The sequence below is a fragment of the Frieseomelitta varia genome, unplaced genomic scaffold, assembly GCF_011392965.1.
Source record: "Frieseomelitta varia isolate USP_RPSP 00005682 unplaced genomic scaffold, Fvar_1.2 scaffold_925, whole genome shotgun sequence".
Taxonomy (NCBI): domain Eukaryota; kingdom Metazoa; phylum Arthropoda; class Insecta; order Hymenoptera; family Apidae; genus Frieseomelitta; species Frieseomelitta varia.
Genome location: NW_025110729.1, coordinates 39214 through 55780, shown reverse-complemented (window position 1 = coordinate 55780; position 16567 = coordinate 39214). Strand labels below are relative to the sequence as shown.

At 34.8% G+C, this 16567-nt stretch overlaps 3 protein-coding genes across 7 annotated transcripts; 2 read left to right on the top strand and 1 right to left on the bottom strand.

Moving 5' to 3' along the window:
• Nucleotides 1-804: 804 nt before the first annotated feature.
• On the bottom strand, nucleotides 805-5876 carry LOC122537710 (zinc finger CCCH domain-containing protein 14). Its single transcript, XM_043671118.1, has 7 exons — nucleotides 5452-5876; nucleotides 3266-4999; nucleotides 3001-3166; nucleotides 2721-2881; nucleotides 2352-2646; nucleotides 2144-2273; nucleotides 805-2051 (listed from the first exon to the last, which is right to left on the bottom strand). The coding sequence occupies exons 1-7, from the start codon at nucleotides 5488-5490 to the stop codon at nucleotides 1826-1828; spliced, it is 2751 nt and encodes a 916-aa protein (XP_043527053.1). The 5' UTR covers nucleotides 5491-5876; the 3' UTR covers nucleotides 805-1825.
• Nucleotides 5877-6107: 231 nt separating this feature from the next.
• On the top strand, nucleotides 6108-8560 carry LOC122537711 (epidermal retinol dehydrogenase 2-like). Its single transcript, XM_043671119.1, has 7 exons — nucleotides 6108-6257; nucleotides 6323-6460; nucleotides 6992-7186; nucleotides 7302-7431; nucleotides 7835-7952; nucleotides 8018-8143; nucleotides 8467-8560. The coding sequence occupies exons 1-7, from the start codon at nucleotides 6108-6110 to the stop codon at nucleotides 8558-8560; spliced, it is 951 nt and encodes a 316-aa protein (XP_043527054.1).
• Nucleotides 8561-10025: 1465 nt separating this feature from the next.
• On the top strand, nucleotides 10026-16467 carry LOC122537705 (retinol dehydrogenase 10-A-like). Of its 5 annotated transcripts, none has more exons than XM_043671104.1 (7): nucleotides 10026-10346; nucleotides 14161-14356; nucleotides 14563-14922; nucleotides 15145-15259; nucleotides 15322-15406; nucleotides 15880-15984; nucleotides 16260-16467. In XM_043671104.1, exons 2-7 carry the CDS (start codon nucleotides 14189-14191, stop codon nucleotides 16330-16332), a joined length of 906 nt encoding a protein of 301 aa, XP_043527039.1. In that variant the 5' UTR covers nucleotides 10026-10346; nucleotides 14161-14188; the 3' UTR covers nucleotides 16333-16467. The 5 variants fall into 5 exon arrangements, with proteins under 5 accessions (XP_043527039.1, XP_043527036.1, XP_043527038.1 ...); XM_043671101.1 differs by lacking the exon at nucleotides 10026-10346 and adding an exon at nucleotides 11066-11166; XM_043671103.1 differs by lacking the exon at nucleotides 10026-10346 and adding an exon at nucleotides 13641-13672.
• Nucleotides 16468-16567: the final 100 nt, after the last annotated feature.

The window sequence follows — 16567 nt, the reverse complement described above, 5'->3', positions numbered from 1 at the left end:
AAAAAAAAAAAAAAAAAAAAAAAGAAAAAAGGAAGAAAGAACCGAAAGCGGCGCTCGAAAAAGGGAAACTTTAAACCGGGCGCCTATCTCTCGCCTCCTTCCTAGGCAGAACTCTCCGATTTCGACGGGGATGTTGGGCCTGTTACACCTGCAACAGTGCGCCGCGCGGCTCTCCACCGTTCGTGGTGCTGCCCTCCGCGCCCCTCGGCGACCGACGAGTCGGTTTCACCCGGCGGTCCCGCCGCGGTCTCCGCGGATGTCCGTGTAGGTGTTAACGTCGATCGCGCGCGTGTGAACAGGGCCTCGTATAATATCCGAGTCGGCCCCACTCGGGCGACGAGGTAGTGTCGGTGTCGGCATGTCGGCTGCGTGGGCGTACGTTTTATATTCATCGCGGAGGTATCATTTTCACGGGAACTTTTAAAAGAAACGTGCGCGCGCGAGCGAGCGACAGAGAGAGAGAGAGAGAGAGAGAACGCGCGCGCATGCCACAGCACGAATAAATAATGCCGCGGTGTTAAACTCTTATCCGAGGTCGCCGGCCGGCGCGCATAAATAAGGACTGCGTGTAAACCCCGAGCCGCCGTCCTTTTCGCACCTTCTGCCACCCGATTCTTCCACCGTCGCATCGGCGTCGTTGTCTCTGTCGAGACCTGTGCCCGCGCCGCCGCCAATTCCCTCGACCATCGTCCTAGCTCTCGTTCAGAACCTAACCTAAACACACGCGTTTCCCGCGTGTTTTTCCGTTCGCGCGACGCTTTCCCTCCAATTTTTTTTTTTTTTTTTTTCTTCTTTTTTTCCCCCCTAAACTCACGCAAGGTAATATAAATTATAAATTACACGAAGGAGATTTGCATCGTTCCTTCGTCCTCGAACGATTGTCCTTTTAACGTTCGAGTAAAAATCATATCATGACAATTACAATTGCACAGCCATCGATTAATAAATAGAGTTCGTGTGAATTTCGAGGGTAGATTTCTGCTTGATATAACGTGATAAAAAAGCGAACGGTGATTGCGTTCATTTAAACACAGGCGAAAATAATGAACAGAAAGACATCGGTTACGTTTAACAATCATGTATATTACTTGTTAAAGGCGTATTAATTTCGAATGTAACATTTCATTGGTGCTTCCTTAAAACTACGAGAGAAAACGAGTAGAGACAGTCCGCTGGATCATCGAAATGATAAGAGTGAATAATAAGAGGGTGTAATGTCCGTAATCCGTAGACCGGGGAACGAATAAAATTATAACGCTATCAAATGTATTTACTCAACAAATGCAAGCCGCTGCTGCGTGAGCCGACGTGATATATGATACAAATTGGATGAGTCGAACATCGAAATTTCGTCCAAAGCAATCGAAACGTAGATCTGTTCATTTGTACAAAGTAGAATATCATTTTTTGTTTTCATCTATCAGCAAGAATACTATCGTCAGCAATGAAAGTAAACGATATACCCTAAGGAAAGATCTTTGATCATGATAGATAGAAGTACGCTACTATAATACTATATTCGTAAAGTGCAATACGTGCGCGGGAAACGGAAACTATAGATCTATGAATATGCAAGATAATATCCGAGTAAAAAGCAAAGATTCTTAATACTTTTCGATCGTTCGTTAGTTCACTTATTGATAAGGCGCCTAACTTAATGTGATTGGCAGCATTAATCTACTACTATTACTGTTATCTGCTACTTTTGTATCGAGTTTTGTTACTGTAAACCAGATAGTTGTGTGATAGTATCCTTGCTAATGTACATGTCGATCTATCGCTACAGGAAAGGGAAATTTGTACATCGTTTGTATAATGGTATGACTCAGTCTCGCCTGCGCCACGTGAATTTCGCCCTTTGACTAGACGTCTCCACAGCGACCGGTACTGGGTGTGAATATGGACACGCTGGTTTGGTGCAGAATGGATGATACTTGCACTGTTGGGCGGGATGAGAGAACACGCATCCTAGTTTTGTGCAAGACAAGCCAAATTTACATTTGGGATGTCTGTAAGCGCACTTGTCTCCGAACTTACACGCAGGGAACGCACTATAATGTAGGAAAAGATAAACAACAGTTAAAAAAGATTGACTGACGTGAACGAATAGTGAGAAATGGGAGAAATTAAATGTAATAATAACCTGCACATAACAAGGGGATGAAGATACGCGCACTTATTCCCTAATGTACAATTTGGCCAGTATCTACATTTTTCTTTTGACTTATCTATCACCGTTACCGTGTTCTCTGTTAATGGTTTTTTATCTAGACCTGGATGCAAAAAACAACTGTTGTAAAATTTATATTGCAACACTTTCATGTATAAATTAGTAAAATTATATTATTTACGTTTAGTTAATAATGGGGTCGTTAATAACGTGCTGGACTTTAAGTCCGTGGGGCTCGGTGAATGGGATCTATTATAAACAATCGGGCTTAGTCTTCTCCTTTTTTTCGGTATCTCATCGGTTTTCTCGACGTTTTCTGTATTGCAGTTTTCATTGTTCTCTTCCGTTCTATCTTTTACATTCATATCGCCTTCGGTTTCCATTTCCGTTACTTGAAAAACAGAAGCCTCCGACTCATTCTGAGCGTATACGTCATTTTGGATTGTTGATAGTGCAAGCTCATCCTCCTCATTTACCTGCAAGTTAATGATAGTACTAGAGAAAAAGAATCGGATGAAATTGATGGCTTAAATAGTTTGTTACTAAATACCTCCATTTCCAGTTGTTCATCGTCGTCAGACGTAGTCTTATCTTTCATTAAGTTGTTGTTATATCCGTTGAGTGTAACTAAAAATTTTTGGTTGTCGTCGCTCCTTTGAAATAAAGACATTACGACACCCATGTGCTCCTCGGTAACTGGTTGCGGTACATCTACAGACCGTACAATACTAAATATATTAGAGAAACAATTTTGAGTATTATACATACATGTCTCTCTCTCTCAAAAAGAAAGAAAGAAAGAAAGAAAAGAATACAATAATTATACTCACAAGATTTTGACTTCGATTCCGAAACATCTGTATTTAATTCTACTTGTATCTTTTCCATGACCAATCTTTTGTTGGAATTCAAATGTACAGATAAATTTTGACCCATGTCCCGTACAGCGGCTGATTTAAGATGCTTCAACGTCTGCTTCTTCTCTTGTGAAAATTTCTTAATGAAAAAGAAAAAAAAATATTATTGAATTAAAATATACAATGTCGAATTGATTTTTGGTAAATGACATTAATACTTATTACATTTTGTACACACCAGTAATGATGGCTCGGGATTCTTTTGCGTAACAACAGATTGATTTGCCTCTGCGACAGCTCTCAATAAAAGTGACTGTGTGGCGCGTTTTTGCGTTGGTTGCAATGGTTTCAGAGGTCTTGGCGTTACGATTACTTTACTGGGTATCTTGGCTTCTTCAACTTCCTCTTCCGCGTCGCTGCATTCTTTATTATTCTTTTCTAACAATTTCGTTCGTTTCCTTTCAGTCTTAGCTGGCGCAGGCTTATTTATAGCTATTATGTGAGACTTGATAGGTCCGACTGTACCTACAGATTGCGTCTCATCGTCTAATTCTTCTTCTGCACCTAGATTGAGGTAGTCGTCGTCCTCGCTACTTTGAGAGCGCCTGATCGACGAGTTAAAGCCACACTTCACGCTCGCTGGTTTGAAATTATTCTTCAATGGTCCCAATCTGTTCTTTATATTCTTATTGTTAGCCAGAGTGTCGCGATCTTGCTCCAAGAGCTTGCTCTTAAATTCTATAGAATCTTTATTCCCTAATTGTTTAGGCGATTTATTGGTACTTGCAATCCCCAAACGGTCTTTAATGGTACCCGTCGTTTTTTCTATCGGCTTTGCCTTTAAATTAGAATTCGCCTTTTCCCTTAACTCTAAATTTTTGGTAGCTTTCTCGACCTTGGAATTGCCCAGCCGAGTCTTTATATTGCTAACTTTATCAGGCTCATTGTGTTTCAATTCGATCTCGCGGTTCCTCTTCATACGATCCTCCGTATCGAAGATCCTACCCCGCGAAAAATTATTACTCCGATTGTCGGCCCGATGCTTCTCGAAGCGCTTCTCGTTTTGTCTGTAACGACTTTCAAAGTCAATTTTCTCTCGGTGGACTTCGAACTTTTTTCTGGACGACACGACGCCCAAACGATTTTTTACAGATACAACAGACGTGACTTTTGGTTTGTTAACGCAAGATTTCAATCTCTTCGCGTTATCCTCTATTGTGCCATCTTCGTCCTCTTCGATCTTTGACCTCTTCGCTTCATTCTGCTTCTTCTCCGAGCAGCCTTCCTTATAACTGTTTGCCGTATCCAGTGGTCTCTTCAAATTTCTAGATGATCCATCATCTATCTTTGTGTCGGTATGAGACTCTTTGGATTTGTTATTGGAAGAAGATTCCAAAGTTGAAACTTCTTTGTTTATTTCTTTTACATTCTGACTGTCGCTTACTTGTGTTCTTTTCGTCACAGATTGCTGGGGAACAGCATGATTCGATGCACCATCTGGCTTAACTTCATTACTGACATTTTTGACAGGCTTATCGACTACACTCTTACTTTGCGTAGTCTCTAATTTTTGATTGAACAAGGATACCTTTGCAGTTTGCTTGTGAAGTGATTTGTCATCCTTCACGCTTTTATTAGAAGGCTTCTCAACGGTTTGAGTGGCAGCTTGATCTTCCAAGAACGAAGTCGTTGATGTTTTCTTCTTTTTCCTTTCTTCTTCCTGCTTTACGACGACTGTCGGCACAAACTCTCTCAACGATCTTTTCTTGGCAACGGTAACCTTTTGCAGCTTTTTCAATACCTGATCGTGCAGCCAATCGACAAATGGTGTTGTGCAGTTCTCCAGAAACAGATACAGATCCTCGTGCATCTGCTGGCGAGACTTTTTATTTACAACCATCACCAAAATATAATCTGGCAGTTCCTCATCGTATCTTATCCCCAATTCCAATAATTTAGCACGAATGGCACTCTGAAAAAGAGAATGGTAATCTTTATTAACGACGTTTCTGATAAATATAAAAGTAGGAAAGACATGCGAATTTTTACAATTTCTTATTACTATTACTAGTTCTATTGTTTCTATTTGCAGTAATTCGTTGCTTCCCCCCCCTTTTTTTTTTTTTTCTCTATCCATCTATTTTCGCTTTATCGCGACTTTTTACATCTTACATTTGCATGAAATCTCTATGCAAATTGATCAATAAATTGATCGAACTATATATTAAATACTGCCTTAATGAGACTACAATTGTACTGCGTGAATCATCGAAACCTAGCAATAACATTATCGCACGTTGATAATCAGATGCTCGTTAATAATCGTTTCAAAACTCTGCGTCCGCGAAATTATTGAACACAACGAACGGACGAGTAGAACGGCCAGTACGCACAACCAAGTAAAAGCATAAATCTTTTATTTACCCGCAACTGATTTGTAACTTCTATCCCGCGTATGTCCATGACGTTGATTACATTTAACAAGGTGAACGCACAAGGGGCAAGAACTGTTGTCGTGTCACAAAATCGACGATATTCGTACGAACGCCGAGGAATGAAAACATTCTCCGCCACGAAGGATCAGTATGCTTTCTTCTATTGAACGAGTCGTTCATCTAGATGAGAAACTCTACAGAACGTTTGCCTCGCTGATTTATCGCAGTCTTCATTGCTCGATACTTCATTGCAGTTTTACTGCCTAATCAACAACGAATCGATAGTAATTCCAGAAATACACCAGATACACGATTTGGAATTAATTACTTTACGATGAGTTTTTTTGTTCATCTTTTGTTGGGGGAGATGTACTGCGAGTTGGTAAGGTAGGTATTACTACTTTCATAACGTAAGAAAGGCGGGAACGTTCGAATTGAACTTACGTTGAAGCGAAAGGGAGAGATGCAACTTATTTATTTGACTAACTTCAGCAATATATATTTTCTTCGAATTATTCCCCGATCGAGCTTGAATAAAGGGAAATGTAAATATATTTTCGCGAAGTAAAAGAAAATCCTGAAAATGTTTGATATTTGAATTCATCAATAAAGATTAGTCAAGCAGCATTGAGAAGAAAAATTAAGATGCCCCGTATGAAAAGCTTTTTGACATTCTCTCATTTGCTATACGATCTTTTCGTTCTGTCAATGAGAATTACCGTTGCCATGGCTGTGGCCACTTTTAAAATGATTATACCACCTCGAGCAAAGAACTTGCTGGGCGAAACGGTGCTGGTAAATAATTAAAATATTTTCAGTCTTCGCATTCTATTTTCCCATCTCTCGTGTACTTTCACTAGATAACCGGCGCTGGACGCGGAATTGGCCGCGAATTGGCTATCCAATTAGCCTCTCTCGGTTGTATAATCGTTTGTTGGGACGTAGATACCGAAGCGAATCGATCGACCATGAGCATGGTATCAAAAAATGGTGGAGAAGTAAGAAACAATGAAAGATGAATTAAAGTAGAGACGAGTTCATTTAAATTGTGGTAAAAGTGTCTAATATCATATTGTCGATTATAAAAGAATTTTTCTGAGGTGTCAATGAGGTCGTAGACTCGAGCGTAAATTTACAAATGTACAGGAAAAAATAAAGGATTTATGGATATGGAAAATGGAAAATGCAGAAATGCAATTATATGCAACAATGTATAAAATAGAACATTTTATCATAATATACAGCAGATAAAACAAGTTTTTACTTTTAAATATCTGAAATACATGAAAATCCATTTAAGTCATTTGATATAGTAGTTTAAATGTGCATGTACATAATTGATAATTTACAGTGATTTTAATTTAATTTACAATTTTGTTTTTACATTACTAGACTCTACAGTTAATACATTTAAAAGTTTGAAATTGAAAGTCATTGTTATTTAAATATTCTTTTTTTGAACTTTTGACACACAACTCCATAACAAGATACGTATATGTATTCTTGTGAAAGATACACGTATATTTTAGGCTTATGGTTTCGCAGTCGATGTATCAAAAAGAATAGAAGTCCGAGAGGCAGCAAGATTAATGAGAAAAGTCGGTGTGCCGGAAGTGTCCATTCTGATTAATAACGCCGCTGTGTTATACCATCGTTCTTTCTTCAACCAAGAATCGGATCTTATAGAAAAGACATTTAACGTTAATGTCTTGTCAAACTTCTGGGTTTGTTTCCTCTGAACGTTCCATTATGATATGTTATAAAATTCAAGAAACTGTTATAAAATTACAAATTAACAATTGCATATGTTCGCTTGACTCTTAAATGTTTGTTGGACAGACGATAAAAACATTTTTGCCAACAATGGTGCAAAACAGAAAGGGACATATAGTTTGCGTGTGCAGTATGTGCGGTATATATGGTGTGTCGCAGAAAGTAGCATACTGTTCCTCCAAATTTGCTATGAGAGGTAGAGGAATTTTTAATTGAAACAGTCATTACAGCTGGACTGCAAATTTCTATGCGAATTCATACTTCTTGAGAACGCGATTGAAGAAGAATCAAATTGAAGAAGTAACCACCTCGGTAGAGAAATGTTTCACGTGTTAAGTACGTGTTCTGGAAAAATTTTGCATTTCATAATTCCTTATAAAATTCATGGGAATCTGCAGTCTGATTATAATCTTCGAATAGTTCTTTTTAACTCTAATTTTGTTAATTATAATTTTTGCTATTTTATTGATTCCAAATATAATTTTCAAACAACTAAGAATACATAAAACCGTAGCATTAAAATATTAAAATATCTATTCGTCTTCTTCAAATAAATCGTTTGAAGCAATATAAAATCGATGATAGTCAAAATTTTATAGGATTAATGGAGGCTCTTCACGAGGAGCTACGATTGGACCACAAATATTCTAATATACGATTTACGACGGTTTATCCGTTTTACGTGGACACTGGACTAGCCAGAGATCCAAAGTATAGGTAAACTGTACATATGATTAATAAAATAATTTGATCTCATTCGATTTCATATACGACTTTTATAGGTTTCCTTACATATTCGGTGTGGTATCACCTGAATATGCTGCTAGAGAGATAATCAAAGCAATTAGAAGAAATTATACTGAATACTCGATTCCTAGATGCCTTTTCACCTTAAATTCTATTAATAGGTATTTCACAAGATCTTCAAAGATCTTCATCGATCCAATTTAACTTTAAATTTAACCAAGTTCCATCAGATAAATAATTCTTAACTATCCGCCACCATTAGATAAAATAATTAGAATGATGCTAAATAGTTGCATTCAAACATAATTATTTTCTAATTTTATTACTTGAACGTGGACGAAGAAAGTCGAGTAGATTTTTACTCTTAGATTGATACTTATATTTCAATTCTTAGATTAGATACTTATATCTAAACATATTTATTTTCCAACTGATGGAGTCTCTTGGAATCATAAACTTTTCCTTGAATGTGTACGGCTTCTAGATTGCTTCCTGATACCGCGATGAGGTTAATCCTGGACTTCTTGGCCGATGTGGATCGTAAACATCGAGACAAATTTACTTGTGTGACTTCGTAAATTTACATTTACACGAGGCGGTGTTGCGTTTCATTAATTATACATTCGCGCCACGTGTAATAATATTAATGTCATAGTATTAAATCCGTAACTTTGTAGTTAAGCGTTTCTAGAATAAATAAATAATTTAATAACTGTTCTATCAGATGATTTCATTGTGATTTGAAGTGTCATACGAATAGAAATAGCTGCTAAATTACGTTTTAAAGCTGTTTTGCTTCGTGCTGTGAATTTGTTTCTTATTTGCATAATACCTACTACGTAAGCTCGTATAATTGATCAGAACTGAATATTTAAAATGAAAATTTTGCTAAATACCTTACGTCCACATCTAAAGTAAATGCGTAAACTTTCTTGAGGCAATTTTTTATACAAGTAGACCGTAAAAAGCAGGATGATTGGATGAATAAAAACGTAAGATAATTATAACGTGAAACATTAAAACAAATTCAATCTGGAAAATTTTTAAATAATAATCTTTGTAATATCTACGAAGAGCAATTGTTGAGGTTGAGAAAATAAACTAATTTTCCGTCGAAATTTGTCAAAAATTACTTAATAGTTAGGCCGTTCAATTTTTAAGAAACAGTCTTTTTTTTATAATAGTATTTTCTTTGACTTTTATAAAAAAAAAATAGAAATAACATCGTGTCCTTGAACTTTGAACCAGCTGGGAGGTCATTGCGTGTATCCTGCAAGATGCATCCTTTCACTTTTGAAGAGTTTATAAATACACTCTATTGTATAACGTATCATAATTTTCTTGCATCTCAGGTTCATTGATAAATTAATTAATTCATTTCTTTCAGAACCATTTTTTGTAGTTGTAATTTTGTAATTTGCAAATTATTCTTCTCATTTCGAATGGAGCAATTAATAAATGTTACAACGTATTGAACAAGAATTTTTATACATCCTTACGACATTGTAATAATACAATAATAATAATACGTCTTTTAACAATACAGAGAATGATCGTTTAATTGTTAATTTGTTTTCATAGTGCAATGAGTATGAAAATGAGTGCAATAATGTGCAATAAAATTTTTCCCTAACACGTTTCGTTCTAAATTGACTTTTGGCATACTTGAATTATTAAACAAAACCGAGCAGGAGTGAACAGTCTGTATCTGAATTCAAATCTGAATCTAAATCAAAATCAAATGACAAGTGAATGATAAAAGAAAAGGGCGTTTCTTCTTGATACAATTATTCTTAAAATCCAACGAGCACTCCTCGTCGAAAGTTATCATAGGCAGTCGCTTTGAAGATGCTGTGCCATTTAAATAATCATTTTTCAAATGTTTTATTCAATTCATGTCCAAAGTTGATTGTATATTAGTTTTTCCTAGAATTGCTGATCTCATTCTGCGCAGAGTTTCTTTCCTATAAAGAAAAATTCGTTAACTGGACTGACGCACGTGGATCTCGGCACATTCCATACAGAATAATAAAACGTAAGACTCTGTGCAGTCAAGTTCAACCGGTTGTAGAGTTCTATCGGGATAGCATTCGCTGTTGCTTGTTCAAAACCTTCCAATGTTCGTTCAGTTGCAATTTCTCAGTGTAATTTCTGGACTATTTGTGTAACATCACACTCCAGTGATTCTTTCGTTCGATGTTTTATTTTATTACAACTTTCATTGACATTTGACGATGTTGAATTAAAATTTCATTTGAATTGTTGCAATTATAATGCGTGATTGTTAACATAATCGATGATTCTTGATAATCTTTCGAAATTCATTCATCAGTGAATATCAGTATTCTCTGGATCATTTCTAAGGTAATACTTCAATTTTTTTGTTTTGTGTCAATTTTCATTTACAATAATTAGTAGTGATTATCAACGAACAGAAAATTTCGGAATTTTTCTAATTCGACTGTGACTGTGTTTGCTATAGCAAAAGGAAGAAATATAGTAGTAATTCAGGGCAAAAATAAGTATGAATATGATTTACTTCGTGATTAATGCGAAATCATTTTCAAAACTATAATGAAACGATTGTATTCTATTCAAAGCTCTATTTAGTTTTGCATGAACGTATATTCCCGAATAAGTTTTATTCGCTTCATCCATCTTATCTATAATTGTGTATGCAGACTTTTTTCGATTTCTGTTTAAATGTTCTTTTAAATAAATGTTAGAAGCATTTCAATATTCCCGTATTGTAACCTCAGTATTTTGTTCTGTTTCAAAATACTCAAGTGTTTGAAATTCGACAAATGTACATTGACTTTTATAATATTGATTGTATACAATCACAAAGTTGTCATATCATATTTTCTGTAAACGCTTCGTTTTCAATCAGTATCAGAAATAGGAAATGCAATATGTTAATAGAAAGATCAACCATAACAACAATATGTTAACATTCAATTTTTAGAAAGTCGAATATAATATGTCAACGCGGTTAATAGGCATTCCTGTTCAATCATTTTTTTTTGTGTGTCCGTATCTCGGTGTACAGGTTTACCTTGAGGTAAGTTGATTTAAGAGTCAAGTTCATGACAAACTTCTTTATAAAACTGTGCAAGAGATCCGAGATTGTCACTACCGCAGCATCAGTGCAACGACTTTTCTTTGTTCCATTGAATTCGAACACGTAGGTAATCAGAAATGCAATTTTTGTTAAACAGGAAGAGCTATTCTTCGAGCTATTCCTCTATTTTTTTCTCTTGCATGCGCAAAACTTTAATGAAATTTCTTGAAACCCGAAGTATTTGCAGAAATATTTTACACACGATTAGAATATTAGTTTTCAAATATTAGTTTTTTTGAACATAGAATGTCGTTAGAGTATAAAACTGTTTATGGAATGGAGGAGTGTTTTTCAAGCTTGTCAAGAACATTTTATACTTACTTTACATTTTATACTTTTATACTTATAGCTATTGAAATATCGCAGTTTCCAGATTTTAAGGATAGTTTCTATAATCGTTCACAAAATTTTGACATTTATATAAGTTTTTGTGAATCTTTGTGTATAAAAAAATCAATTACAATTGGAATAATCCAAATCTTATGATTCGAATGTTTCATGATTTTATGTTGTAGGAAATTATTTCGAAAGCGTTGTAAAACGAGTTTCTCTTGCATTTTCATTTAATAATTATTCATGTCCTTAGAATTTTCAATTTTCAAGCTTCTGCGTTCAAGATGCTCGTGAACAGATGTATCTAAATTGCCATTGAAGAATCTTCAATTGTTTCTTTCAACAACCTGCAACGTGCGTTTCGTAAATTTGACGATTTTCAGTTTAAAACTCGATGCAAAGGCCTCGAATTAATTTCCACGCGTATAAATAAATGAAACGTGCAGCATCACTTTTTCTTCTCTCTTTCTAGTTCATCGATCGCCATCAATATCAACTCGAAATCTGCTTTCGTGCGCTTTGCCTCTCGACGCCACGTAAAAAAACAAAAAGAAAAAGAATATAATAACATATTCGTAACGGATCAGCTGTTTCATGAATAAAAAAAAAAAAAAAGGGGGGGGGGAACAAGCGACATGCGGGAGAAATTTAACTGGTTCGTGCGCAGTCGTTTTTTAGCGAGTGTTAGCGAGTCGAACTTCATATCTGAATCGACCATTAGTTGATACTTTTACGTAATAGCGTAAGTTACATAAGGGGCGTAGATTTTTCCTGTTTCTGATTTATTACGCTCGGGTTACTGTGATAGTCATCTATTTCATACTTTCAGCAACGATCGATGCACATTTCAACTGGAATCGAAGGAGAAAGTGTGAAAGAAAGGGAACTGTACTTTCACGTAATACCTTGCACGCTTTGTATGCAATTTTTTTATATACCTCGTAGACAATTGGGTTTTCCTTTTGTGAATGACGATTATGTATACGGGGTGTCTCGGTTTCTCCAGCCAAACGTTGCCAGTTATTTTCATTATGTAGATGAAAATATGAGCATCTTTCATTGTCGATAAGTTATAACAAAAAAAAAAAAAAAAAAAAAAAAAAAAAAAAAAAAAAAAAAAAAAGGAAAAAGCAATAACATAACATAGAAATGAGCAGTAACAATATTTCGGCCATTTCCTATGTAAAAATTTAATACTATGATACAAAAAGTATTGTTTTCTATTCGAAATTATTCTATAAAATATTATTAATATATTATTGTTCTATAAAAATGATATTTTCTTACGATGATGTCGTTTACTTGAACTGATGATAAAAAGTAAAAGGAACAAACGGCAGCTCCAAATGAAATAGGAAATGATAATGAAATTACAAATAAATTGCAATACATGTTTTATTTGAAATTATAAGGTATTTCTAAGTGACAGTATCAGGTAATAGCGCCAAATAAGAAATGATAGTCATTTATATATTATATATTATAGAAGGTTCAGAAGCGTCAGAAGGTTTCGCATTACGATACAGAGTGTAATTAAGATCACTATTCAGACATCATGATATCAAGATTATTATTGCTCAGAATCAATTATTTTTTGAATATATTAAAACATTTATTCCTTATTGGCATAAATCAGATTAATGTTACTTTATATGTATATAATATATGTTCTTAAAACGTATGTACAGGTACTATTAATAAATATACAGCTAGTCTTGTTTTTTATACGTCGCTTTTTGTATATATTCCACTTAAGTTAAAACCAATTTTAAATAAAATAAGTGACGGTAATAATGATAAAGATAATAAATCAAATTCTGCATAAAATGCTGATACTAAGAGTTCGTTATGTAACATATATAATAACGTACAATAACATTCAGTCATGCTGCAATATCAAAGAACGCTGCGCTATTACGCAGATACGAATTTAAGAAACAAAATAAAGTATAAAACCAACGCGATAGTGGTTAAGCGTAGTACAAGGGGGGATGAAAGGTTCATAAGGACCTCGAGTTCGCCGGTTGGCCAGTGGTGTTTTAAACTTACTATAAACTTCAATTGTAAATCGATGGTGTTTCGATGCCATTTGATTAGTTACGAATTGTTCCATTATGCAACGTTGTCACACTTTCGCCAATATTATGGGACACCAATATTTCCGGTTATAATTAGTAACACTACGGCGCAGGAAACTTTCGTCCGATAGCGGACAATTTATGGTGTTTTTTCGCGAGTATCAACTATCTACAGCTCGATTTTTTTCTAATGTGTTTTCAATTTTTTTTTAATACTGAATCGTCAATATACTTCAATTTATTTTTTTGATATACGAAATTCTCCAACGATAATGAGTTCTTTTCGTCGTGTCGTATTTCTCGTGATTAATTCTGTCAGTTAAATTATTCAACGAAATAATTCGCGGTACGTTTCACAACGTAGACGATTAAATTTGACTGTTCACTTCAGGCTCGATTGTTGACTTGAAGTTTTTAATTTCGCGATATTTATTTTACTAATCAGATTGTCAAACTCGGGAAAAAAATATAAATCACCGCATTATTCTCACGATAATGTTTTAGTAAATGCACTGGTTAATAATAGAAGGGGAATTAATAATTTGGTAATAGATACAATTTATATTAATCGGGAAGTGCGTTTGCATTTAATTTGTATTCTTGCTCATTCCTACTAGCTTGAACTTTTGCTTTTATTTTATTTCAGTGCAATCTTGCCCCGTGAGAGATATGATATGATAATTCCGAATTCAAGAATGCTGTGTCCTTCGTTCACCATTTGGTTCCTCCTCACCATTGAATTCTTAGTCAGTACGTTTCTATTTATTCTCGTGGCCATCCTTAAGGTTTTCAAGTCCCTGCTACCCAAACCACCCAGAGATTTGACTGAAAGTGTAGTTCTGGTAAGATTATAAACATCGTCTCGCTTTAAAGATCTAGAAAAAGTCGAGTTTCATAATTGAAAGAGGTTGCACGCTTTTAAACATTCGTAGGATTGTTTCGAGCTTGCAAGTTCAAAAGATCTTAAATGCAATTTTAAATTGAATGGTCCAGGTATTTAGACCTCGAAACGAACAGGTCAGAAGATAAAAACCGTAATCTTCAACAGGTAGCCGGTGCTGCTTCCTCGTTGAGTGAATCTCTGGCGAGTGAATTCGCAAGGAACGGTTGCTCCGTCGTTTGTCTGGACAACGATCACAAGTTAATCGAGGCGACAGCATCCAGATTGAAAAAACAGCGTCTCGTTGTCGAGGAGGTCGCACCGAGTCACCGAAAGGACGATTCCTCACGATGCCGATCGACTATATCCACGTATCGGTGTAATTTCTCAGACAAAGACGCGATCAAGAGAACAGCTGAAAAAGTGAAAGATGATGTCGGAAGAATCGATATTTTAGTGACCTGCATTGACAGTATAAACGAGGATGCCTTCGACACGACCAGCAAGATTCTGATGTCACATTTTTGGGTATAAACTTGTTTTCTAAATCTAAAACAAGATCGTTCTCCATTGTTTAAAGAACGTTCAGTCTGAGACGAAGTGATATGACGTTACTGAATTTTTCGTGTCTCTTAAAAATTGTTTTTCTTCTTAGTAATGTACGACAAAATTCGTTGCTGTTTAAGTTATTTTCACAAAATTATATTTCTTTCTGTATTGTTAATATTTTTTTCTTGTTTCTACTTGCAGACAGTTCTGGCTTTCTTTCCAATGATGTTGGGTCGAAAACAGGCTCATATAATCGGAGTGACTCCAGTCGCATTAAATAATGACACTTACCAGACCTCCAAAATGGTTATAATGAGTAAGCATCATCGAATAATAGTTTATTACTAATATATTAATGTACGTTAACGATCAATGCAGGTTTTATCGAATGTATGTGCCAAGAATTGAGCAATCACAGTAGCAATTTGACATTTTTGGCGTTCTCTCCAATTGCAGAGTGCAGGTAATAATATTTCGAATATTTAAATGAGATACGATTTAGATAATTTAACACTGGAACTACCGATAATCATAATTAAAATACTTATATCAGAGAAATATTATGGTGAAAGAGAGAGAAAAAAAAAGGAGAAGTTCCATAATACAACAAGGAACACAAATTTTTGCTATGATAATAATTTGATAATAAAAGGCACAAAATTAGAAGAAAAATTTTATTAGATTGGTTATTTTGATCGCTTTAATAATTTGGCGTTAATTGAATATATAATCATTGTATAATCGAAATGTTCATTGTTCCTTATAGGAAGACTCTTTTTCTTATTTTAATGAATGCTTTTTCATTGCAAAAAGTGCGTATATTTCCTGCAAAATCTCTCCAATGTTTTGTCGTTCTCAAACAAGTACTCTTTTAGTTTCTTTATGTATGTTTCTGTTTTAATATGTTTCCTTTCCATCTAATTACAACTGTTGAAGCACATTGAAAGAGAGCGAAGAACGAGTGGCTAAGAATATTGTCACGGCAGTGAGGAGTGATCAATATAACACGAGTTGGATATCCAGACTGCTGTATCAAATAAGGTATTAAAATATGAATAGAGAAAACAGAAACTAATTTTTATCATACGGAAAAACGATTTGAAGATAATTTTATGATCCAACGATTATTTTGTATTTTTTATTTTCTGCATTTTTCACTTTCTGATTTTCTTGCAGTCAGTTCAATAAATAAATATTGAAATTAATATTAAATTTGAAAATCTTGTACGTAAGACAAATTCGGTTTTTATGTTAACTTTTAGTTGTTGAAATTTAATATATTGTATATTTCTAATTTTTTCTCTTTAATTTTTCAGTTGCATGATCTACAACGGAATAACATTGCTCACAGAGTGGTCCCACTTTCAAAGATGCAATTATCCCACGTAAAAGTGAATTCTTTTTTTATCCCATGCTCGATAGAATCATTAAAAAAAGATAGTCTGCTGAACTTTCTAAATTCTGCCATTTGACTATTTCAAAAAAAAAAAAAAAAAAAAAAAACAGCTTTGAAATCTCTCTTAATAATTAAGAAGAAACCATACTTACACCAGAACGAAATTTTATTTCGGTACATGATACTCGTGTATCATCCAATAATTCGATCTACATAAATTCCAAGAAA